The 24,311-nt window shown below is 58.3% G+C and overlaps 1 protein-coding gene across 1 annotated transcript; it reads left to right on the forward strand.

Annotated features, from left to right (window-relative positions):
* The first annotated feature begins 1,346 nt into the window (after nucleotides 1-1,346).
* EXOC3L2 (exocyst complex component 3 like 2) lies at nucleotides 1,347-22,798 on the forward strand. Its single transcript, XM_045441944.1, has 12 exons — nucleotides 1,347-1,431; nucleotides 5,484-6,022; nucleotides 8,985-9,618; nucleotides 11,932-12,043; nucleotides 13,243-13,344; nucleotides 13,457-13,557; nucleotides 13,786-13,896; nucleotides 15,741-15,876; nucleotides 19,230-19,352; nucleotides 19,793-19,948; nucleotides 20,725-20,846; nucleotides 22,133-22,798. Exons 2-12 carry the CDS (start codon nucleotides 5,500-5,502, stop codon nucleotides 22,419-22,421), a joined length of 2,409 nt encoding a protein of 802 aa, XP_045297900.1. The 5' UTR covers nucleotides 1,347-1,431; nucleotides 5,484-5,499; the 3' UTR covers nucleotides 22,422-22,798.
* Nucleotides 22,799-24,311: the final 1,513 nt, after the last annotated feature.

A 24,311-nucleotide genomic window follows, 5' to 3' on the forward strand; every position in this document is an offset into this window, starting at 1 on the left:
GCTCCTGAATTATATCTCAATAAAATATTGAGTTAAAAAGAGAGGGGGGGGATCTGACAGCTGTCACCGCCCACGACAGGTCATTTGGTTCCAGCCAGATCTAGTCGCTGCCTTCTGATTTCCACGGGTCCACACGGACCTGGTGAGGACAAAGCCTCTTCCCCCCCACCCCACCCCCACCCCCAATCTGGGCCACTCAACCTGGCTCCTTCCCCAGGGCCCATTGTCTGGCAAATGCAGGTCTTGAACTGAGACTTTCAGATCTTGGAATCTTAACCCCTGGCCCACTTCTTCCAGCATAGGTGTCTATAGAGCCCTTGCTGGGGCTGGGGGAGAAGCAGGGATCCCTGAGCCCAGCCCCGACCCTAACCCCACACCAACCCCAACTTTGCCTAGGCAAGTGATCCCTTGTTCCAGGCCTAACACCTGCGACACGATGCCTGAGCGCCCAAAACAGCACCTGAACCTGAAACCCAGCCTTACAAGTAACCCAAAGCCTGCATCTAACCCCACCCAACCCCCAACCCATTCCCAGCGCCCCCCCCCCCCCGCCACTGCACCTGCCATATGCGTCTCCAACTTCCAATCCTTAGCTCTGATCTATCCCCATGTGTGCATTCGGTTAATAAACCTTTACTATTATGTGCCAGACGCACATCTAGGGATATAAAGATGAATGAGGTAAGCAAAATCTGCTTTGGATTTACGTTCAAGTGGGAGAGTCAGGAAATCTACAAGGGAGATAGAGAAATCTGATCGTTCAAATTGAGGAAGGTGATACGAAGGAATTGAGGAATCAGAGCCAGTCCCTGGGGAGAGAGGAAGTGGGTGGGGGGTAGAAGGGGCTTCTGCTGTTCAGGGAATGTCTCCTTTGAGGGACAGAGGCTGGAGCTGAGGCCAGGATGATGTCGAAGGAGGGAGCCATACAGGGACCTGGAGACAGGGGAGAGGACTATAGTTCCAAAGCCTTGCCCCGTGCCACCCACGCCCTCAGGCCTCTGATCGCAGCTTCTGGGCCAGCAGAACCTTCCTCCCTGTCTTTATTCCAGAGCCAGGAACCCGAAGGAGAGCTCTGGGCCCGCATCCAGCATTGGGTGTCTCCCCAGGGTGCCCAGGATGGTGTTGTCACCTTGGAAGGCGTGAAGAACAGGCGGGGGGGGGGGCAATTCCGGGTGGGGGTGAGGGTGGGGGCCAGACTGTGGCCTTGTCCTTCCCAGCCCAACCCCAGCTTGGCCTAAAAGGGCAGACAGATAAAGAGTCCTTCCCGCCCCTGGCCCCAGAGAGGGAGGGGTTTCCTGACAGGAAATTGACCTCCTCTAGCCCCCCCCCCCCCCCCCCCCCAGTTCCAAGCTCTCAGCAGTTCTGGCTGAAGTGTCCTCAGGGCAGGACAGCAGCAGGGACAGAGGGACGAAGGCGCCTGCTGACGAGGAGGTGAGTGTGCTGGAGGAGGGGGCAGGATTCTTGCGCCCTGGCCTGGGCTCCCCCCTGGACCTGGGCTGGACCAGAGGTGGTGAGAACATGTGTCCTGAAGCCAAGAGAGGCTGGGGGCAAAGACAGCATGTGGGGCCTGGCTTCAGGAGGGTGCCAGCCACAGGGCAGGAGGAGCTGGGGACCGCAGGGGGGTGCAGTGAAGAATCTGGGAACCCTGGGGATCCAGAGAAGCTTCAAAGGAGCCAGGAGAGCTGGGCCCACCAAGGGAGAAAGGAGAGAAAGCGTCTGATGCCCTCGGAGTTCAGGTTGGGAGAAAGCGGTGGATGCTTTTCTCCATCCCCAAGAGATGGGGGCTTGGAGATGGTGTTCGGAGTGAAGATGTGCATGAGCTTGAACCGGGCTGGGCTGATGATGGGATAGTTTGGGGGTGAGGTCTGGATTGGGGTTGTGTGGCTGGGGTCCAGCATGGACGCACACTTTATAAGGGCTGTTCTCAGATACAGACTTGGGGGCTGAAGGTGCTGACTTCTGCAAACAGGTCAGACTGCCGGTGGAGGGTTTAGGGCTTTGGGGAAAGGCTGGCAGCGAGGAGGGGGGGGGGGAGGAGGGGGAGGAGCCGGAGCCCAGAGAGGGAAGCGCTGGTGGCCAAGACATCCTGTGGGAGTCGGGAGGCTGGGGGCTTGAGGGATGCCTCGGAAGTGAGTCAGGGGCCCGGGCACTGGGAGGCAGATGAGGGGGCTGGAGGGGGCAGGATGTCGGAGGAGCCAGTTTGCAGAGGCGGGTGGTGGAGGGTGGTGGAGCCTGGAAAGGGAAAGCCGACGGGGCCACTTTGGAGAAACTGTTGCAGCGGGGTCTGAGGATGTTGGAAATGGCTTGGCGGGTATTGGGATCCAGTTTGGGGATGGATGTGGGAGCCAGTGGGGGAGTGGCAGATCCAGTTTGGGTCATGTTGGCTTCTGTTACAGGGAAGTAGAAGGGGGATGTGGAGTTTCGGAGGGGGGGGGGGACGATGGACACAGGGCTGGGACACGGTGAAGCCATTTGTGGGATGAAACACACAGAAGCCAGTCGGGAAAATGAAAGACAGAGAAATCCATGCACGACTTGTGGGTGTGTGCATGGGGGGCTCGTATCGATTGCCCACAGCCATGGGGGCTCCAGGCAAGGGTTGCCATGGTGACCGCCTCTCTGGAGGACAGGGGACCATGGAGACTGGAGAGAGGCTTGAGGAACAACAGCTGAGGTCCAGAGGCTGAAGTCAGGGAGGAAAGAAGCAGGGGGGCTCCCCCATGAAAGGAAGATGCTCTTACCCACGGCCCAGCCAGCTCGGGGACCCTTTGAGCATCAGCCTCCTCCCAGATGCTCTATGCACCCCCAAGGGGCCGCCCAATCCCGACCCTGTCCCTCAACTGCTCGGAACCTGTCCCAGTTCAAAACAACCTATGTGTCTAGCAGGAGGTGAGTGTGGAAACCCCTGACGTTTCACACGGTTTTGCCAAAGCCAGACAGTGGAAGAGTAATGCGACACTTAAATCGACTAGAGCCACCGAGATAGGCACGGATACCTCTCCCATGTATGTGAGTCCAAACACGGCCATCAAAGCGCAAGTTGCTGGATGCACGTAGTATGAGAGCCTTCACAGAGCGGTTCTGAAACCCGGTAAAACGATACATTGTTTCTGGATGCAAGGCTATGGAGACTTAAGAGTAAAAGTCGGGTTGGCCTGGGGAGACACCATTCTGGATGCCACTGTCCTGGGAAGAGGGCAAAGGAGGAGAGCTGGGGGCGGGGAGTGCATCTTGTAATGCTCGATTCTAAAAAAGACCAAAAAAAAAAAAAAAAAAACAAAAAAAAAAAAACCCACCCCAAACAAACAAACAAACAAACACCCAAACAACAGCCAAACCTGAGCCATAGAAACAGAATAGCCACAAAATAGAATGTTTGCATTAGACGCAGCTAGGATTGGAAGCAGAGGGGGTGTTTATCTGTTTTCTAAATTTTTCTGAATTCCTGAATCTTTGAACGATTTCATCATTTTAAAAAGCGCCCTTCCACAGTTCCCCAGTGTCCTCGGGAAAAAGCCCAAGTCCCTCCTCACGGCTCTCCTCTCCGAGGCCCTGCAAGGCTTGCTCTGTACTGACCTCTCCAGCTTGACTCCTCACCCACAAGGAATGAGGTCCTTGCCTCCTTCCTTTGTTTCCTGTTTAGCACCCATTCGTTTCCTGAGCGCCTGCCCTGGGAGTTGGGGACACAGTGGTGATTGAGACAGCCCGACCCTGTCCCTCTAGGGACTTCACAGTCCTGGGGTGGGGGGGGGCACAGACTCATCCCCAGACACTGACAACTCAGAGTGGGGAGGGCTGGGATGGGGAAAATCCTGAGGGGGGAAAACTCGACTCAGCCTAGGCATGACAGAGGGCTTCCTGGAGGAGAGGGCCTTGGGGGCTGGATCCTAAAGCCCGAGTGGTGCAGGGAGAACAGGTGTCCAGGTAGAAAGATCAACAAACGCCGGCACCCAGAGGAGCCTGGAGGGGGAGAATGTGGGATAGCACTGGTGAGGTGCACAGCTGGCAGGCAAGGGCAGCTGGATTTCGCGCCAAGGGTACTGGGGAGCCATGCAAGGTTAAGAGAAAGAGCAGGGCAAGTTTGTGCTTTAACGAGATCCTCAAAGATGGGCTGGAGGGGCCAAGACGAGAGCCTGGAGACCAGGGAGAAAGGGGGGAAGTGGGAGGGGGCCTGGACTGGGGCAGGGGCCATGGAGAGGGAGGAGATGAGGGACTTAGGAGGTGGGATAAAATTCACTTTATTTTGTTCTATTTTATTGGAGAGAGAGAGAGGGGGAGAGAATCTTTTAAATGTTTATCGAGAAAGAGAATCTTAAACAGGATCCATGCTCAGTGTGGAGCCCAATGTAGGGCTCGATCCCACGACCCTGGATCATGACCTCAGCCAAAATCAAGAGTTGGATGCTCAACCGACTGAGCCACCCAGGTGCCCCATCAAGTTCAAGTTATGGGGCGCCTGGCTGGCTCAGTCTGTAGAGCGTGTGACTCTTGATCTCGGGGCTGTAAGTTCGAGCCCCACGCTGGGTGTAGAGATTACTTAAAAATAAAATCTTGGGGCCCCTGGGTGGCTCAGTCAGTTAAGTGTCTGACTCAGGTCATGGTCTCACGATTCGTGAGGTCGAGCCCCGCCTCAGGCTCTGTGCTGGCAGCACGGAGCCTGCTTGGGATTCTCTCTCTCTCCCCCTCTCTCTGCCCCTCCCCTGCTCTCTCTCTCTCTCTCTCTCTCTCAAAATAAGTAAATAAGTTTATTTAAAAATTTGACTTTAAAGCGTACAATTCAGTGGCATTCTAGTACATTCACAGTGCTGTTAACCCTCCACATTATGTAGTTCCAGAACATTTTCATGTCCCAAAAGGAAACCTGTACCCATGAAGCAGCCACACCCATTAAGACCCACCCCCCGTCTCCCAGTCCCCGGCCACCACTCACTTCCTTTCTGTCTCTCTGGATTTGCCTGCTCTGGACATTTCCCAGTAAGGCTTTGCTAAGGGAAAGAAGAAGGCGGGATAGAGGTGACAGGTGTGCTGGCTGGACAGGGGAGAGACGAGGCAGGTGCCCATGTGTGTGACTGGATGTCCGGGTAGACGGTGGGGCCCGAGTCCCCATGCGGTCTCTCCTCTTCGCTGGCTGTGCCGCCTTGGAACGGACCCTTCCCCTCTCTGAGCCTGTTTCCTCTTAGAGTGGGAGGGTCCACAGAGGTGATGAGCACCCAGACAGGAAGTCAGGCAGGGAAAAAAGGGTCTGAATGCCAACGGTCAGGGTAATCAGACAGGTCTGGGCGCGAATGCTGGCTTTGTCCCTGAATCACCATAAGCACCTTTGCTCCTCTGAGCCTCAGTTTCCTCATCTGCCACGTGGGCGTATAGTAATAGCACTAGCCTCATGGGATTACTGAATGCTCAGACCAGTGCCTGGCACGCAGGCCCTGCGTTGCTGGGCACCCAGAGGCGTTAATTATCAACACCACTTATGTTTTTCCCAGGTCCCTGCCTGTCAAGATGCCCATCCTGAAGAGTCTAGGGGTGGCCGACCCTAAGGTGCCCCGGGCGGGGACGCTGCCTCTGAGGTCCTCTCGGAACCCCTTTGAGGAAGTTCCGGGACCGGAAGAAGACGAGGTTGGGGAGCTGGGGAGCCTGCCCAACGGAACATCGTGTCGCCGCCGTGCCACCCTGGAGAAGCTGGCCGGCCTGGCCCCCTTCCGGCTGGGCTGGACCCCCGGCCGGCGGGCAGGCAGCCCCGGAGATGGGCAGTCCCGCTCTTTCCTGGGCCGAGTGCTGACACCAGGGATACGCAGGAGCTCAGCAGATTTTGGCCTCCTGGCCAGGCTTCAGGGGACCCGAGCCCAGGGCGACGAGGAGGTGGCTGGGGAGGCCGCCCGGAGACTGGCCTTCCTGAGACTGGGACGCGGGCCCAAGCCCCGCCGTGCGTCACTGGCTGAGAGGGTGGTGCCCGCAGGCGAGGCAGCTCCCGAGCCCCCGCCCAAGGTCCCTGAGCCCCCAAAGATGAAGGAGCCTCTGTCAGGTGAGTCGGGAGCCCCCGCCCAGCCCCCTCCCCCCAAAATCTTGATTTCTATCACCAAGCCCTGGCCGCAGCTGTGTCTCCACACCCACCCCCAACCCACCCCGCCCCCAATTCACCCCGCCCCCAATCCACCCCACCCCCAATTCACCCCACCCCCAACCCACCCTGGATCCATCCCACCCGCCGCCTGCCGGCCTCAACCTCACCCCCATGTCCTATGATAAGGATCATGAACTTTGGTCTCATCTCCTCTAACCCCTTCTGCACCCCCAACTTCAACCCTCCTTCCCTCCCTCCCTTCAAGTTCAGCCTCCATCCCATCTCCTTTCCACTCCTTTCCATGTAGCCACATCCAACCTTGACCTTATGCCTCTCCCTAACCTCTGTACCCCACCCCCTTCCCATCGCCAGCCCCAACCCTGGCCCCAGACTGCACCCCGACCTCCTCCTTCACCCCCAACCTCCTCTCCTTGTCCACCCCACTCTGAACCCCAAACCCAAATCCAGCCCAATCCCCCAACCCCCAGCTTCAACCTCATCCCTCCCTCACGTCCAAGCCGCACCTCAACTCCCCGCCACGCCCAGCGCCTACCTCCCACCTGCGTCTCCCCACTGTGTCCCCCACGGCCTGTGTTACGTTCTCCAGGCTGCTGTAACCTTGTCCCACAACCCCACAAACCGGGTGGCTTCAACTATAGAACTCTATTCTCTCGTTCTGGATCCATGCCCTTTCAGACACGCATAGGGGACTCCTTCCTCGACTCTTCTGTGCCTGGTGCTTGGCTGGCCATCTTCTCGCGATGCATGTCTGTCTCTGTGTCCAAATCTCCCCTTTGTGCAAGAACACCAGTCACGCCGTATCAGAGCCCATCCTACGACCTCATTTTAACTTGCTCACCTCTCTGCTCATCTCTGTCTCCAGAGATGGTCCCATTCTGAGATACCGGGGGCTTAGGACTTCACAAGTGTTTTTTCTTGGTGATGGTGGGGGGGGGGAGCACAACTCAGCTCATACCCCCACCCCGTCTCTATCCTCAGCCCCCAACTACCCCAAGCCCCAGTGTCTTCTCTTCAATGCCTTTGTGAGTTTCTACTCAATCCTTATTCCAACCCCACTATCCCTTTGTCCAAACACCACCTGTAACCTCATCTCTGTGCCCAAGACCCGTCAACACCACGGGGGCTAGCCAGTGCCCTCCCGCATGCAGGTTGCAGCCTGGTCCCCAATTTAGCCTCGCGCCCAACCCCCGACCCAGGCCCATGTCAGCACCCACCTTCAACCCCAACGGCAAGCTAGTCTCTCCCCGTCATTCTTTTTTTTTTTTTCACTAAAAAAATTTTTTTTACATTTATTTATTTTTGAGAGACAGAGAGAGACAGAGCCACAAGCGGGGGAGGGGCAGTGAGAGAAGGAGACAGAGAATCCGAAGCAGGCTCCAGGCTCTGAGCTGTCAGCACGGAGCCCGACGCGGGGGCTCGAACCCACGAACCGTGAGATCATGACCTGAGCTGAAGTTGGACACTCAACCAACTGAGCCACTCAGGGGCCCCTCATTTTTTTTTTAACCTTTATTTATTTGTTTGTTTGTTTGTTTTGACCATGGGGGGGGCGGGGGGAGAGGCAGAGAGAGATCCCCAAGCAGGCTCCAACCTGTCAGCACAAAGCCAGAGGCAGGGCTCAAACTCATGAACCGTGAGACCACGACCTGAGCGGAGATCAAGAGTCAGAAGCTTAACTGACTAAGCCACCCGGGGAAGCCCTCTCCCTTCATTCTTAATCCCTGACCCTTAATCCACCCTGACCCTGAACCCCCCCCCCCCCCGCCCCTTCCCAACCTCCACCCACATTCTCGGCCCCAACTCAGGACCGGTTTTCATCTTCAAACTCACATCCAAACCCTTCTTTCCATCCTCAGCCGTCGCTTCAATTCATCTCCGCCCCCAGTCACCGTCCCAGGCCCCAGATGTCAAACTCAGCTCCCTTCCTGTCCCCTCTGGAGGTTGCACCCCAACTTCCCCCTCATCCCTTATCTCAGTCCCATCTCTGAGACTCGGGTTCGGATCCCTGGGGCTGGCTCCGTCCACCTTCATACACCCCCCTCCTCACTCCCAGACCCCCCCCCCACCCCGCAACGCATGCTGCCTCAGCCCCCGGGGACCTCAGGAGAGCCCTCACTTCGCCCCACATCCTGGCCAGGAGCTATTTCAGCCCCGGCTCCCAGGGGACTGGGAGGGCACTTCAGGGAGGCGAGGAGGGGGTGACTGGAGCCCCCGCCTTCTGGAAACGGATGGGCAGAAATAGCGCTGGCCAGGAAACAAGTTTCTCTGCCAGGGAGGAAGTGGAGGGGGGTGGAGGTGTCGGGGTAACCCTGGGCCACCAGGACCCTCCCTTGGCCTTCACGCGAAGGCCTCCCAACCCCATGGGGGTGTCTCTTGGGGGAGTCGGAACGCACAGTGCCAGATCACCCCCACAGCCACACCCCCCCCCCAAAGACCCTCTCTGGTCTTGCTCTCCTCTCCCCACCTCCGGGCCTCCACCCTGCCCCTTGATCCATTGCTTCTCCACCGGCTCCCCCTACCTGGCTCAGACTGGCCTCCCTCCCGCCCTCCCATTCCCTGGATCCCTTTCTCTGGATCTGAGGTGCCTTCCCTGTCCTCGCCCCTCAAATATCCGGGTCCCTTCCCCCTATCCTCACCCACTCTCCCATACCCTGTGCCGTCCCCCGCCCCTCTCCCCTCTGCCTCACCCCCTTCCCCCCCTTCCCCTGACTTCTCTCCCTCCTCCGCCCCTCCACTTCCCTCCCTCACCCTGCCCCCCATCCCTCGCCCGACAACCTTCTCTCACCCACCCCTCTTCTCCCGGAACGTCCCGGGCTCCTTTCTCGGCCCCTCGCCTCCCCCTCTCCCCCCCCCCCCCCGCCCCGCGCCCTCCTCCCCCTGACCTCCCGCTCTGCCCCCACAGTGCTGGAGATCCTGAGCCTGATCCAGCAGCGCGAGCTCGCGCGCGCCGACGAGCACATCTTGGAGCTGGAGGCCGAGGAGCTGGCGTCGTCGGGGGGCGGCGCGCCCGGGCCGCCCGGGGCCGAGGGCGCGGCCGGCGGCCGCCGGGCGCGGGACGTGGCGCTGCTGTACGAGGCCCTGCAGCGCGAGCTGTGGGCGCTGGTGCGCGAGACGCTGGCGGGCCCCGGGCCGGGCGCGGGCGCCGGGGCGGGCGCCGTGGCGCAGCTGGGCCAGGTGCTGGTGCAGGAGGAGGCGGCCGACGGGCGCCGGGGGCCCGGGGCCGCCCGCAAGCTGCGCGCCCGCTGGGCCGAGGCGGTGGCGCGCGCGGCGCGGGAGCGCCTGGAGGCGGCGGCGCCCGGGGCGCCCGGGGGCCTGGCGGGGCAGCTGGAGGCGCTGCGGGCGCGGCTGCTGGAGGATATGGGCGTGGTGCGGGGCCGCCTGGCGCCCGCCTACCCCGCCGGCCTGGGCGCCTTCGGCGTCTACCTGCGCGGCTACCACGGCGCGCTCGCCGACTGGCTCGGGGCCGCCGCCCGCCGGAGGCTGCCGCTGGCCGACCGCTACGCCCTGCTGCACTGGCACAACCAGGTGTACCCCAGGTGAGGCGGGGCGGCTGCCCCCGGGGCGCGCAGATCCCGCCCCCGCCGACCCCGACCCCCCCCTCCGACCCACGCTGCCCCAGCCCCGGCCTCGCCAGATCCTAAAGACCTTGGAACGGCCCACTCTTCAATCCTCGCCTCTGAGACCCCTCGACCCTGCCAGCCCTCACCGCCCCCCCCCCCCCGCCCCGGGGACCCTTACGATCCGAGCGTCTGAGCGCGATCCTCTCGTCCCGCGCTAGAACCCGAGCAACACGGGCCCTTCCGGTTGTGACGGGTCAGGACCCCCAGCTGACCCCTCCACCCTGGGGAGCGTGGCACCGCTCACCCTGCCCGTCCTGGAATCTGAGCCTCGCTGCCCCCGCTGGTCCCGGAAGCTTAGCGGCGTTAAGTTGCCATTCTTAAAAATCTTAGCACCATTGACCCTTCCCGGCGTAGGACCTTCGCATCGTTGACGGTTAAACTCTCCGAATCTTAGCAACACGGATCATACCGATCCCTGCGATTGTAGAACTTTGACACCCCCCCGCTCTTCCAGACTTAGAACCTATGGGCACCATTGGCCCGTCCGGTTGTGAAATCTCAGCAACACTGACCATTTCTTTTTCCCCCGCCATCCTTTCTTCCTTCCTTTTAAAGACTCCATTTTTTTTTTTTTTAAAGTAATCTCTATACCCGGTGTGGGGCTTGAACCCACGACCCCGAGATCAAGACTGCATGCTCCACAGACTAAGCCAGCCAGGTGCCCACCACTGACCACTTCAGTCCTAGAAGCCTCGGGGTGCGGTGGACCCCTCCAGGCCTAGAACCTTCGCATCAATGACACTTACACTATTAGAATCTCAGTATTGTTCTGAGTCCTAGAATTTAACACTGTTGCTCATTTTCATCTAGAACCTTTGTAGCATTGACCCCACCCCCCAATCCTGCAACCTTCACACCACTGGTTCTTAAAATACAAGGACCTTAGCACCAACATGCCTAAAATCTTAGCATCGCTGACCCTCCGAATTCTAGAACCCTTACTGCTCTCTCTTTCGATCCTAGCGCATTAGCACTGTTGATTTTTCCAATCTTAGAACTTTAGCACGGATGCTTTCTTAAAAACTTTTTTAATGTTTATTTATTTTTGAGAGAGAAAGAGAGAGAAGAGTAGGGGAAGGGCAGAGAGAGGGAGACACAGAATCCGAAGCAGGCTCCAGGCTCTGAGCTGTCAGCGCAGAGCCCCATGCGGGGCTCGAACTCACCAACTGCAAGATCATGACATGAGCCCAAGTCAGATGCTCAACTGACTGAGCCACCTAGGTGCCGCTACACTTTCAATCCTAGAGCCTTAGCAGCGATGAGACTTCAAATCCTAAACTTCAGCCGCATCCACTCCGGATGTGGACCCACTGTGGCTCCCTCCAGGGTTAGGACTGTAATCTCTTGATCCCTTGAATTCTAGAACCTTGGCATTTAGAACCTCAGCGCCATGGACTCTCCCGCTCCTAAAATTTCCTGTCAAGTGTTTGGATCCTAAAACATACCCAGTCTGGTGGCCAGGGGATGGAATACGATTAGCCATGACTGGGTCACCTACTGCTTCCAGGGACAAGGGAGCTGGCCACACCCAAACCACAGGCTGGCGAGTGAGGAGGGTGGGTGGTCCCTCAAATAAAACCCTCATGCTGCCACCAGAAGAAGGGGAAGGTGACAGGTACTGACATCGACCCCCTAGATCCCATCTGGGACTCTGTATGAAGGACACGGTCACATCTCCCATGGGAGACGGAGGCAGGACGGGGAGTCCGGAAAGCTTCCTGGACGGGAGTTAAGTTGCTTTGTAGGAAGATGGGTACTTCTGGCTGAGAAAACGCCAAGAGCAAAAGCCTGGGGTGCGTGTGGGTGGTGGAGGAGGCATAAGGGGTCTGGTGGTATGGCACAGACCAGGTGTGTAAGAGTGTAGGGCCCGGGAGCGAGGGCTGGACTGGGGAGGCCTCGAAGGCGGGTGATGTGATGGGGACAAGGAGCGGAGGCAGAAGCTGGTCACGGCCGAGACTCTGCGTGCCAGCCCGTCAAGCCTGGACTTGATCCCTCCAAGTCTTGCCCGGACACCATTCATCAGGGAGCTGACTCAGACAGCTGGGGCCAGGGAAGCAACAATTCCGGAGACTTCCTTTGAGGGATGAGCAAAGCTGGCCCCTAGAGAGGAAGGGAGTGGCCCAGGGTCACAAACACACTGGGTGTGAAGGGGTGGGGGGGTGGGGAGGGGTTCCGTTGCCCAGACCCCCCCTCTCACAGACCCCTCTGTCTCTTACCTCCCACTCCCAGAGAGGTCCTAGGGCTGGTGGACCTGGTGGCCCTGGAGAATGGGGAGCTGGGGCCCCTTCTGTCTCCTGGCACCCTGCGGGGCTTGGAGGACGAATGTGTCACAGACGTTAAGGTACCGGGGACTCGGGAGCCAGAGGCGCTCTGCAGGGAGGGAGGGGTCGCTTGGGGGGGGGCTGGGGGGGGGTCTCTCCTCTCCCCTTTTCACTACATCCATTTCCCTGTTCCCTTTGTGGATTTCTGAGTTCTGTCCAAAAGACACAGAAGTGTAAGCCCACGCTGATCACTTCTGCCTTATGTTCCGTGTGGTCACCCAAGCACCCGGGGGGCACAGAGCCGATCAGCAAAGTTTCCAGACATTCCGATACTTCGAATCCTAGAGCGGGAGTCAGTCACAGAAGCTCAGCCCGCGGTCCCAAAGACTCACAGAAGGAGGGCATAAAAGCAGCCTGTGCATACAAGCGGGGCCGATGGCAAACCCGGGTAATAACTGGCCGGGCGTAGGCACCAGTGAGGAGAATGGTGGGGCCATAAACACCCAGCCTGGCCACGGGGCTGTCTCCCACCGGAATGCCAGTCCTGCCTCGGCCACAGAGGTCAGAATCGTAGTAACTTGAGAGCCTAGAGTCTTAGGCTGGAACATACCCAGGTTCTCAGACTCACTGAAGGGAACATTGGACCAGGGAATCAGACATGTGTCAACCTCAGAATCCCAGACCCTTGGAATTCTTGAATCACAGAATCTGACTGTCTTGAACAAAAATTTTTTTAAATTTTTATTTATTTATTTTTGAGACAGAGAGAGACAGAGCTGAGCAGGGGAGAGGCAGAGAGAGAGACACACACACACACAGAATCCGAAGCAGGCTCCAGGCTCCGAGCTGTCCGCACAAAGCCCGACGCGGGGTTCGAACCCATGAAACCGTGGGATCATGACCTGAGCCGAAGTCGGATGCTTCACTGACTGAGCCACCCGGGTGCCCCTCGAACAAATTGTTTTTGCAGAACCTGGGGACCAGAGTCTTAGGACCGTCAAATAATGACAGAATAGACCCTCAAACTCCCTGGCTGTCAGATGGATGAAACTTAAAACTATAGCCTCTTAATATGAAGCTCCAAATCATAAGGACGCAAGGGGCTGGGGAGGTTTTGTGGTCCAGCCTCCCTCCTTGGAGTAACCTTGGCAAGCTCAGGGGTAGGACCCAGATCGGCCTGGGGCTAAGAGGTGGGAACCATGGAGGGGAGAAAAGGAGGGACAGGCTTCCAGGCACCCCCTGACTCCTGCATTTCCCCCCTGCAACCTCCCCGCTCCAGGCTCAGACTCGGGCAGCCCTGCTTCGGGTCCTACAGGAGAACGAGGAGCACTGGGGGAGCACGGAGGAGCAGCCCAGCAGCCTGGCGCAGGATGTGTGTGAGGTAGGGGGTGGGGAAGAGGAAGGAGAATCCGTTCTCCAGCGCCCCCCCCCCGGGGGCGGGAAGGTAAGACCTCCCCCCTCCTCACCCCTTCTCCTCTCCGGGGACTCTGTAGTTGCTGGAAGAACATACGGAACGAGCACCCCGCATCAGCCAAGAGTTTGGGGAGCGGATGGCCCACTGCTGCCTGGGGGGGCTGGCAGAATTCCTGCAGAGGTATGGAGGGCTGGGGCGGGGCAGGAGTGCAGGGCAGGACGGAGGCATCGGTAGCCGGGATCCGGCAGAGAGAGGAGAGATGAAAGGCAATCCAGTAAGGATGGGCAGGGGCGCTTCAGTGAGGGTCACGGGCTTTGTTGGGCTGAGTGTCCAGCAAGGGGACCCTCCTCAGGCCGGGTGCTCCGTCTGTCACGTGTCATCCCTTTCTCCCCCCCTCCCCCCCATTAGCTTCCAGCAGCGGGTGGAGCGATTCCATGAGAATCCAGGAGTTCGGGAGTTGCTACCCGACAGGTACATCAGTAGGACCATCTCCCTGGTCAACTGCGGGCCCCCCTTGAGGTGAGAGCACCCAGCGTGTGGGGGAGAGGACCGGTCCCGGCAACAAGCTGAACTGGGGTGCCCCGGGGCCCTGGGTGGGGATCACAGAGCTGGCCCAGAGACACGGGCACGCGGGGGCCTTAGAAACATCAAACCTTGGGGGGGGGGGGTCCTAGAAAGAATCTTAGCATCACAGAGCACTAGAATTATGGAGCAATCAGAATATTGGGGTGCTGTAATTAACACGCGCCTAAAAGAAAGACTCAAACACTCTAAGAATTACAGATCTTTTTTTTTGCCTTTTTTAATCGTATTTTCCCTTTTTTGTTAATGCGTTTTCAAAATCGGTGATGTATTGACATGCTTCCTAATTCAAGGTACACTCGGGCACACCGTGAAAAGCCTCACGCCTATACGGCCCCCACCTTCCTTACTGCTAGAGTCTGTCGTATCTTTGCAGGACATTTACCAGTAAATATGTGTAAATAAGGGTATGTGTGCATTTGCATACTCTGCATGTATATACATATGCATATTTTGTGCATATCCATACACATATTTCATATATACCTATTTCATATTCATATTTCATATACAAGTAAATTATATCTCACTAATGCGAATACATATTATTCCTTTCCCTTTAAGAACATTTTTTTCATGTTTTATTTATTTTTGAGACAGAGCGTGAGCAGGGGAGGGGCAGAGAGAGTGAGGGAGACACAGAATCCGAAGCAGGCTCCAGGCTCCGAGCTGCCAGCACAGAGCCCAATGCGGGGCTCGAACTCACAAACCATGAGATCATGACCTGAGCCGAAGTCGGATGCTTAACCAACTGAGCCACCCAGGCGCCCCTCTTTTTTTTTTTTAAGCTTTTATTCTTTTTTTTTTTTCATTATTTTTTTAATGTTTATTTACTCTTGAGAGAGAGAGAGACAGAGTGTGAGTGGGGAAGGGGCAGAGAGGGAGGGAGACTCAGAATCAGAAGCAGACTCCAGGCTCTGAGCTGTCAGCACAGAGCCTGATGTGGGGCTCGAACTAACTCACAAACCATAAGCTCATGACCTGAGTGGAAGTTAGATGCTTAACCAACTGAGCCACCCAGGTGCCCCTAAAGCTTTTATTTTCAAGTAATGTCTACACCCATTGTGGGGCTCGAACTCACAACCCTAGGATCAAGAGCCTCATGCTCTACCGACTGAGCCAGCCAGGCCCCCCTTATTCCTTTTCCTTAAAAAGAAAAATATGCAAATGGTAGAATATTGAACACACTTCTGTGCCTTTCCCCCTTAACAGCTTGGAGATCTTTCTGTGAGCTTTTGGAGTTACCACTTTTCCTTTGCAACGCGTGAACTGCATTCCACGTTTTGCATGTTCGATCATTTATTTAATCTGTCCCCAGTGAATGGAGAGTTGGCTCCACCCTGTTGCAGAGAAAAACGTGGCACACCTGTCAATTCCCACAGACGTGGGGACTCTGAGGGACACAGTCCCAGAAGGGGGCCCGCTGGGATTTGGCCAGAAAATGCCACATTACTCTCAGACCAGGTTACTGCCCTTTTAATGACGGAGGGATCATGGTTGCAATGAGAGAAAATGAGAAGGGTAGAATCTTAGAATTCTAGATGTTTAGAATCACGTTCCACGGAGCTTCCACACACACAACCCCCCCCCCCAGCCTCCCAGACATCCCCTGATATTTGTCATCCCCCAGACTCTCCCCAGAGCCCCTGACTCTCCCCAGCTCCCCATCGGACCTGTCACCTCGGTGCTCACAAAATAGTCCATCTGAGAAGGCATATCGGTCTGAGCAGTTGAGCTGAGTATTGGGGCTCCTTGACTTTTGGCTCCTCTGATCCACACAGGGCTCTGGCAGAGCGCCTGGCGCGGGTGGGACCCCCCGAGAGCGAGCCGGCCCGGGAAGCCGCAGCCAGCGCTCTGGACCGCGTGACCCGCCTCTGCCACCGTGTCCTGGCTGACCTGCTTTTCCAAGAGCTGCAGGTGAGTGAGGCAGGGGGCTGGGGTAGGGCCTGTGCCAGGAGAGGGGAGCATCCCCCCAACCTGCAGTTCCTTTAAGCCCATGACTCGGTGTTTGGGAAGCACGCGGGGGTGGGGGGGGGGTGATGGCCTGTTTGGGCCATTTGTAGGGGGGCAAAAGGTGGAGGAAGGAAGAGAGGGGAGAACACAGTCAAGGGAAGGATGGAGAGCCACCAGCAGAAGGGGCCTTGGGGATCAGGTGGAGCCCCTCCCCACTGAGGCCCCCCAAATCCCTGCCGGCCTCTCCTAGACCCTGGAGCCCAGGTTACCCCTGGGCTCCTGTGCGCGCCCAGAAGGGGCTGGGGTCAGAAGTGGGTGAGAGTATGTGGGGAGGGTGGTGGGAGTACCTGGGAATGAGACAGAGGTGTGTGTATCCCTGGTTATAGTGCACGCTCAATCTATGTCGTACATCCGATCATGTCCCTCCTCTGCTCAGAACCCTCCATGGCTCCCAGCTCATTCAGGGCAAGAGCCAAAGTCCTTGCTGTGGCCCCCAAGGCCCTGGATGGTCTGACCCTTTCCTCTCCCTCTCTGACCTCCCCTTCTCCCACTGTCCTCCTCACTTACTCCACTCTGGCCATGCCAGCCCCCTTGCTATTCCTTAACAAGACATAGTCCAGCCTCAGGACCTTTGCACTTGCTGTTTGCTCTGTTTGGACCGCTCTTCTCCCCAGTAGCCCCATTGCCCCCTCCCTCGCTTCTTTCAAGTCTTGATCCAGATGTCACCTTCTCAGTGAGACCTCCTCTGACTGCCCTATTTAAAATAGAAGCCCCGGAGGTGCCTGGGGGGGCTTAGTCAGTTAAACCTCCCACTTCAGCTCAGGTCATGATCTCACAGTTCGTGGGTTCGAGTCCCGCGCCGGGCTCTGTGCTGACAGCTCGGAGCCTGGAGCCTGCTTCAGATTCTGTGTCTCCCTCTCTCTCTGCCTCTCCCCTGCTCATATTCTGTCTCTGTCTCTCAAAAATAAATAAATATTTTAAAAATAATAATAATAAAATAGAAGCCCCAAGAGGAGACTCCCTTCCCCAGTCCCTGCTGAGTTTCTCTCCAACCAAGCACTTAGGGCCACCTGCTCTGTTACCGCCTTTGCATTTTTTTTTTTCCCTCTCCCCAATCCAGCTCCCCGCCCTGGAATGTGAGCTTCTCCAGGGCAGGATTTGTCGGAATGTTTCTAAAATAACTTTTTATTATGGAAAATTTCAAACATACACAAAAAGTAGGCAGAATGACAGAATGACCTCCCGTGGACCAGCTCCAGCAAGTATCAGCTCCAGGCCAATCTTGTGTCGCCTTTCTCCACCCCCCCCACCCCCGCCCCCGCCACATCCTGTCATCACCCATCAACATTTCAGCCTGCATCTCCAAAAGATAAGAAATCCTTCTTAAACAAACATAACCACGGTGCCGTTTTCATACCCAACCAAGGGAACGATAATTCCTTAAAATCACCAAATATCAGATCGGCATTATGATTCCCCTGACCTGCTCGCGATGATCAAATCCTCAAGAGTTTTGTTTGTCGCCTTCTGTACCGTGTGTCCCCGAGCCTCCTCCACGTGTCCTCAGTGACCCAGCTGAGCCACAGGAAGGGGGCGGGGGGGGGTGTTTGTTGAATGACTAGACGGACAAGTGTGTGCATGAACGTGAGCGAGTGGGGGCCTTATGGGGGTGCTGGGAAGGGGTACAGTCTTTGTTCCAGCAGTGGCTGCACTGCTTCTGAGGAGGGGGACCTTGGGCCAGTTGCTTGCCCTCTTGGGGTTTCTGTTCGCTTATCTGGAAAATGGGCACAGGTGGCTGGTGGCCGGAAGGAGGCAATAAGATTGTGGCCGTACGGTGCTTAGCTGGGTCCCAGCCCACGGGCACTGGCTGATATCTCGGTAAAAATACAGGGTTCTTAGGGGCGCCCGGGTGGCTCAGTCCATTAAGCATTCGACTGCGGCTCAGGTCACGATCTCACAGTCTGTGAGTTCGAGCCCCGCGTCGGGCTCTTTGCTGACAGCTTGGAGCCTGCAGCCTGCTTTGGATTCTGTGTCTCTCCCTCTCTCTCTCTCTGCCCCTCCCCTGTTCATGCTCTGTCTCCCTCAGTCTCAAAAATAAATAAACATTATAAAAAATTTAAAAAAAATACAGGGTTCATAGCAACAGTGACAGGCCCTGAACCAAGAGCGTCAGCTCATCTAATTCACACCTGCTTTTCAACACAAGGCCCCACTCCTGGAGGTTCACGCGGCCAGGCTACTGTTCGCAGTAGGTGTGGGGCAGAGTGGGATAGGACCTACTTCAGTTCAGATCCCTTGGACACTGACCCCCCATGTCCCCGGGGACCTCACGTTCCCCAGGGTCCACCCAGCCCACGGCGACTCCCCCTCCCTGCCCCCAGATCCACTTCAGGGACCGTCCTGCTGCTGGTCCCACCTCTTAGGTCACTTGCAGGTGCCTCCCTCCCCTCCCCCCCCCCCGAAATTGTACAAATCCTACTATCTGGGTCCTGCATTCCCCCTCCTCACCCCTCTCATCCGCTTCTTTCCCTCTTTCTTCTCTTTTGAGCCCCCACCCCCACCCCATTTCTGCTTCAGCCTTGCCCCTCCCATCAAGATCTCGGTAATGCACAAGCCTGACCCGCTCCTTCTCCTGCTCAGAACCTGCCATGGCTCCCCAGTGCCCTCAGGAGGAAGCTGGGGCTCCTCACAGCCCTGTGTGCTCCAGCCCCACCCCCCATCCCCCTGTCGCGAGTTCTAGCTTCAAGAGTCTGTGGAACCCATCAGTCACACAGGACGCCCTTGCCTAGAAGAGCCCAAGCTTGGTTTGCTGCTCTGCTCTTGCTGTATTGAAGTTCTTCATAATTTTGAATGAGAGCCTTCCATTTTCATTCTGCGCTGGGCCCCTCAAGGATATGGATCTTGCCAGCCACAGGAACACCTTCTTTCTGATCCACTGAAAGACGGATCCAAAGTCCGTCTGAAATCTGAGCCGCCTTCACACTGGCTCCTCCCGCTGATTGAGCCACTCCCTCTCCCACCCCTCACCTCCAGCCTCTGTCCCCAGCTCTGGTGTCCCCTCCTCCAGGAAGCCCTCCTTGACTCTCTCCGCTGACTCAGGCATCCCCTCTGGGCTTCCTAAACTCCTGGGTTCCCGCCTCCCTGCCCTGACCACTCTGGGTCCATCATTGGGGACGGTCTGTCCCCCTCCCCGGACTGTGAGCCCGGGGAGGGCACCGTACAGAACCGGTTCAGCTCCCATCTGTTGAACTGGTAAGTGAAGAAAGACGGTGGCAGGGAGGAGGGCTAAAACCATCTCCCCCTTCCGTCGCACCCAGCCCCACTTCAACAAGCTGATGCGCAGGAAGTGGCTGAACAGCCCGGAGGCCCTGGATGGCATCGTGGGCACGCTGGGCGCTCAGGCCCTGGCACTGCGCAGGATGCAGGATGAGCCTTACCAGGTGCGCGGGCTGGGGGTGGGGGGTGGAGAGGGGGGGCGGGAGCGCTCCGCGGGGGGAGACGCGTTCAAGGTGCAGAGCCACTCGCTCAGAGTGGGATAGGCGGCGCTTGTGCGGAGGCGCATCCGCGGGCACGTAGGGTGGGGTGCGCCCAGGGTGGGGGCCTCTGGGAGGTGGGGCTCCCGGGGGGCTGGGCTGGGCCGGCAGGGGGTGCCGGCGAGCTGATGAGGGGGCAGAGGAGGGTATCATCGGGCAGGACTTGGGGTCACCCGTTGGGAGTCGGAAGGGCTGCCTGGGGGGCCGGGGGGCTAAGAGGGGGTGTGGCGCCCTGTGGGCGGGGGAGGGGTTCCCGTTGGGTGCCCGGAGTGGGCGCGGGGCGCGTGGAGAGCGGGGGAAGGGGTCACCGGCTGCTCACAAGCCCTCGCGTCTCCCCCGGTCCCCAGGCGCTGGTGGCCGAGCTGCACCGGCGGGCGCTGGTGGAGTATGTGCGGCCCCTGCTCCGCGGACGCCTGCGCTGCCGCTCGGCGCGGACCCGCAGCCGCGTGGCCGGGAGGCTCCGGGAGGACGCGGCCCAGTTGCAGAGGCTCTTCAGGCGGCTGGTCAGTGCGGCCCCGGGGGTAGGGGTGGGGTTGGGGGGGGCTCCAAAAAACCTGGCCTCGCGAGAATCCTCCCGCCCCCCACCCCCGACCCGCTAGCCGGGGCGGGGCCTTAGCATAAAGCCGTCGCCCAACTTTCAGCCCACGGTGAACACTTTGATCCTTGTCCTCCGCGCGTAAAAGTCGGCTTTCTCACGGTGGGTTGCTCGCCTCCGGGCGCAAACCGGAATCCGGTCCCCTGTGTGTGGGGTGCGGATTGGGTCACTTAAGTCCTGTGAAGGGCTTGGGACCCCACCTGGCACAGAGGTAGCGCTCCGGAAACGTCAGCTATTCTCACGAGCACAGACAGAGGCTCAGCGCAGCCGGAACTCAGAATCTTGGCGTTCCCAAATCCAAGAGTTCCAAATTGCCCCCCTCTTTAATTTGTACCCCGTTGCAACCAGCAGGAGCTCAGCAGCGGGGGCGGGGTGTGTGTGTGTGCGCGCGTCATTTTATTAAGAACGCAGAGAGACCCCATGTACGCGTCCTCCAGGTTCCCCTAAGGGTAACGTTTTGCAAAATCCTAGGGCTAGGCTTTGAGGGGTGTCCCCGAGCCCCCCCCAATGATCCGCAAACCTGGGAGTAGATGTATTATGGATTTTTCTTCCAATTGCCCAAGCTTCCAGATTACCCGCCCCTGCCCCCCCTTTACCGACGAGAAGACTGAGGCCCGGAGGGGTGTGGTTTACGGGGAGGGGGGCCTGGGGCCAGAGTGTGAGCCTGGGGCCTCCCCCTTGCAGGAGTCCCAGGCCTCGTGGCTGGACGCCGTGGTGCCGCACTTGGCCGAAATCCTGCAGCTGGAAGACACGCCCAGCATCCAGGTGGAGGTGGGGGTGCTGGTGCGGGACTACCCAGACATCAGGTGAGGGTCCCCCACCCCACGCCCGCGCCCGCCCGGCTCGTTTTTTGCGCGCGCCGCCGCCAGGCCGAGGACTGTCCGGGCCCTGGCATCCGTCCCCGCGTTTCCTGCTCTTGGGGCGGCGAGCGTGTCTGACGGCCGTTTCCTGCTGGAACCAGGGCATTATTAATACGATTTCCCTCCTTCTCCTGCCGCCGCCGCCGCCACCAGGGCTCGCAAACAAACAGGCAGTCACAGGAAGCCCAGGGCAGGGGGGCGCGGGGCCGCCCGGCGGCAGGAAGGGCCAGCCCAGCCTGGGAGCCGCGGGGGACACGGGGACACGCACGGGCACACGGGCGCACACGCACTGGGACGGCGGCAGGCGCCGCTCAGATCCTGGTGGGCCATTTCCTTTCTGGGTGACCCTCTCTGAGCCTCGGTTTCCTCACCACGTCCATGGGGGATAATAGGACTCTTTTCCTAGGACTTGGGGGGGGAGGGGCGGAATTCTTCGTCATCAGTCCATCCTCCTTCTCCTCCTCGTCATCCACGGTGACCGCATTACCAATTCCCGATTCTTATTTATGAGCCCTGATGTCAGACCCGAGAAAGCATGTTACACACCCACTCAATAAGTAAGGCCTATAATAAGAGTTATTTGAGCAAATTATATGCAAGTAAAAGGCAGCGCTGTTCTAAATGCTTGGCGTCATGTGAGGCAGGCAGAAATTAAGGGGATTGCCCTAAATGCCACAGCTAGCAAAGCTGGGGACTTGACGCCCCCCCCTCCCCCCCCTCCCCGTGGCAGGCCGTCTCTAAAGCTGGTGCACCTGACCACCCATCGCCACACTGCCCCCTGTGAATGTGGATGGTGGTGGTCGTGCAAGGCTCTTCTGTGTAGTGGGGGGGGGGGGGGGGGGTTACCCCTACACCCCAGGGAGTGAGGCCTCCGCTGGGTTTAGGCTCCAAGGTTGAGGGCTTGGGGTGAAGGGAGCCACCAGTCCAGGACGGTTAGTTCTGACTCTGGGGAGGGGGGGGGGTGGAAAGGGAAGACGCCTGAGCTGTGTTGAAGGTGGGTAGCGCGGAGGCCCGGGAGCTCTGTTTGAAATGAAGGTTCTGAAGGGAAGTTTTGGAGGATAGTGCCGGCAGGAGGGGAGACTGGGGGCTGGGGGGGGGGGGGGGAGGGACCTGGAGGGCGGCAAAAGGGCTCCAGAGCTAAGGCAGGTTCTGGAACAGACGAGGTTCACAGGTGGGCCAGTGTGCGTCTGGCACAGAGGACCCCATGCACGTGTCCCTTCCTCTGTCCCCAGGCGGAAGCACGTGGCAGCCCTCCTGGACATCCGTGGCCTGCACAACACAGCCGCCCGCCAGGAGATCCTGGCCGTGGCCCGGGACCTGGAACTGTCTGAGGGGGGAGCCCTGTCACCCCCTCGGGACCGCGCCTTCTTCTCAGACATCTCCGTGCCCCGCCCACCTTTCTGCCTCGGCCTCCCTCTCTTCCTGGGCCGCCTTCCTCTCTCCCGGCTGACCAGGCCCGGTCTGGCCTGCCTGCCCCGGCTTCGGCCTCCGTTTCCATCACGGCCCCCCACCCAACGCTGAGACTCTCCCAGCCCCCTCCCGCCTCAGTGCCCCCCATCTTTGCTGCTGATAAACCGTTCTCCTGTAGGGCCCCCTCTTGACTCCCTGCCTGGGACCACAGACGACCTAGGATGGAAAGATCTTCAGAGGGCTTTAGGGCCACCCCTACGCTCCCTGCATAGAAGAGAAACGGGCCGGAGGGACCAAGGACTTTCCCAAGGCCACGAAACTCAAGCTCAGCACCAGCTCCCAGCCCAGCGTGTGCTGGGTGGCGTTTTGGAAGGCTCTAGAGAAGTGTCCCAGGCCCCCCCTTTTCCCCTCACCTCAAGGTCTGGCCCCAGTCCAATGTATTAAGGAATGTACGATACTTAGAATAAAGAGGTTTCTATTTAACACAAGGAAGGGCTGAGTCCCCAGCGTGTGGGGGAGGAAGGACCGGGGGCAGGGCCCAGGGCCAAGGGCTTCTCACACGCCCAAGGCTGGGCTGGGGTCCAACTCCTGGGCAGGGCAGTGGAGGCTGCGGGAGGCCCCGGAGGGCAGAAGCAGGCAAGCCATCCCATTTACCCCGAGTCCCCAGGCTGCGTGACTCCATCGCGAGGCCCTCGGATGCTCTCAGCCAGGGTCCCTCATTTTGTCAATCCTGACATGCCTGTCCTTCATTTCTGGGCCTGGCGTCTCCACCTTGGCACACCCCACCCCCCTCCATCCATCCTTAGCCCGGAATCTATGTCAGGAGAGGAAGGAGGTTGGGGGCAGGGCCGGCGGCATCCAGGGCGCCCTCCTGGGTTGATGCAGGAAAATCTCAGGGTGGGAAAAATTCCAGTGTCTCACCCCCAGCCCCTCCGGATCCTGGTCCCCACCGAGACCTTGAGGTCACCTCCCTGCTGACCCCTGCCCCTCCGGCCTGTTGGACAGCCTGTGATGGATGCTTCCTGGTGTGTGTGTGTGTGTGTGTGTGTGTGTGTGTGCGTGCGCACGCGTGCACTTTTTTTTTTTTTTTTTTTTTTTCCTGAGAAGTGGGAAGGAGGAGGCAGCCAGGGGTCAGCTTTGGGCCTGGGGTAGGAACCTCACCCACGTGTGAACTCAGGAAGGTGGGGACTGAAGACTCTTGGAGCCTCGGGGCTGTGTGACCTTGGGCAGGAAGCCGCCCCTCTCTGGGGAAATGCTTAACCTCTCTTTGCCCAGGACGAGGTGAGACATCCAGAGGCTGTCCCCGCCTCCTTCCCACTCCTGAGAGAACAGTTTCAATGTCACTGATGCACAGAGAGAGGAGTTGAGGAGTGAACGACAGGTTGTAGTTTTCACTCATGTTCACGAAGGATGTATTCACCTCAGTGAGGTGGCGTTCTTTCCAGATTTGGGTTCCCCATTTAAAAACAGCTTTATGGAAGGGCGCCTGGGGTCAGGGGTCAGCAGGGAGGTGACCGCAAGGTCTCCGCGGGGACCTGGATCCGGAGAGGCTGGGGGTGAGACGCTAGAATTTTTCCCACCCTGAGATTTTCCTCAGTCGGTTGAGCGACCGACTCAGGCTCAGGTCGCAATCTCACAGTCGGTGAGTTCGAGCCCCATGTGGGGCTCTGTGCCAACAGCTCGGAGCCTGGAGCCTGCTTCGGATTCTGTGTCTCCCTCTCTGCCCCTCGCCATTTCTCTCTCTCTCTCTCAAAAATAAATAACGTTATAATATAAACTTCTAAAGCAAACACTAAAAGAACAAAGCAGAGTTCTAGCTAATAAACCTACAAAGAAGATAAAATGGAATCATAAAAAAAAACACTCAATCCAAATAAAGGTGGAAAAAGGGAACGAGGATACCATGAGACAGGTTTGTTTAAAAGTCAAGACGACAGGGGCGCCCCGGGGGCTCAGTCGGTTAAGCGTCCGACTTCGGCTCTGGTCATAATCTCACGGTTG

Source organism: Leopardus geoffroyi, chromosome E2 (assembly GCF_018350155.1).
Source record: "Leopardus geoffroyi isolate Oge1 chromosome E2, O.geoffroyi_Oge1_pat1.0, whole genome shotgun sequence".
NCBI lineage: Eukaryota > Metazoa > Chordata > Mammalia > Carnivora > Felidae > Leopardus > Leopardus geoffroyi.

What these genes read in the sequence shown, in the direction of transcription:
- EXOC3L2 (XM_045441944.1), top strand. Translation starts at nt 5,500, where the DNA reads ATGCCCATCCTGAAGAGTCTAGGGGTGGCCGACCCTAAGGTGCCCCGG. An exon ending in TGGCGCAGGATGTGTGTGAG is followed by an intron (nt 13,345 to 13,456) that starts GTAGGGGGTGGG and finishes GGGACTCTGTAG; the next exon opens with TTGCTGGAAGAACATACGGA. An exon ending in CGGGACTACCCAGACATCAG is followed by an intron (nt 20,847 to 22,132) that starts GTGAGGGTCCCC and finishes CTCTGTCCCCAG; the next exon opens with GCGGAAGCACGTGGCAGCCC.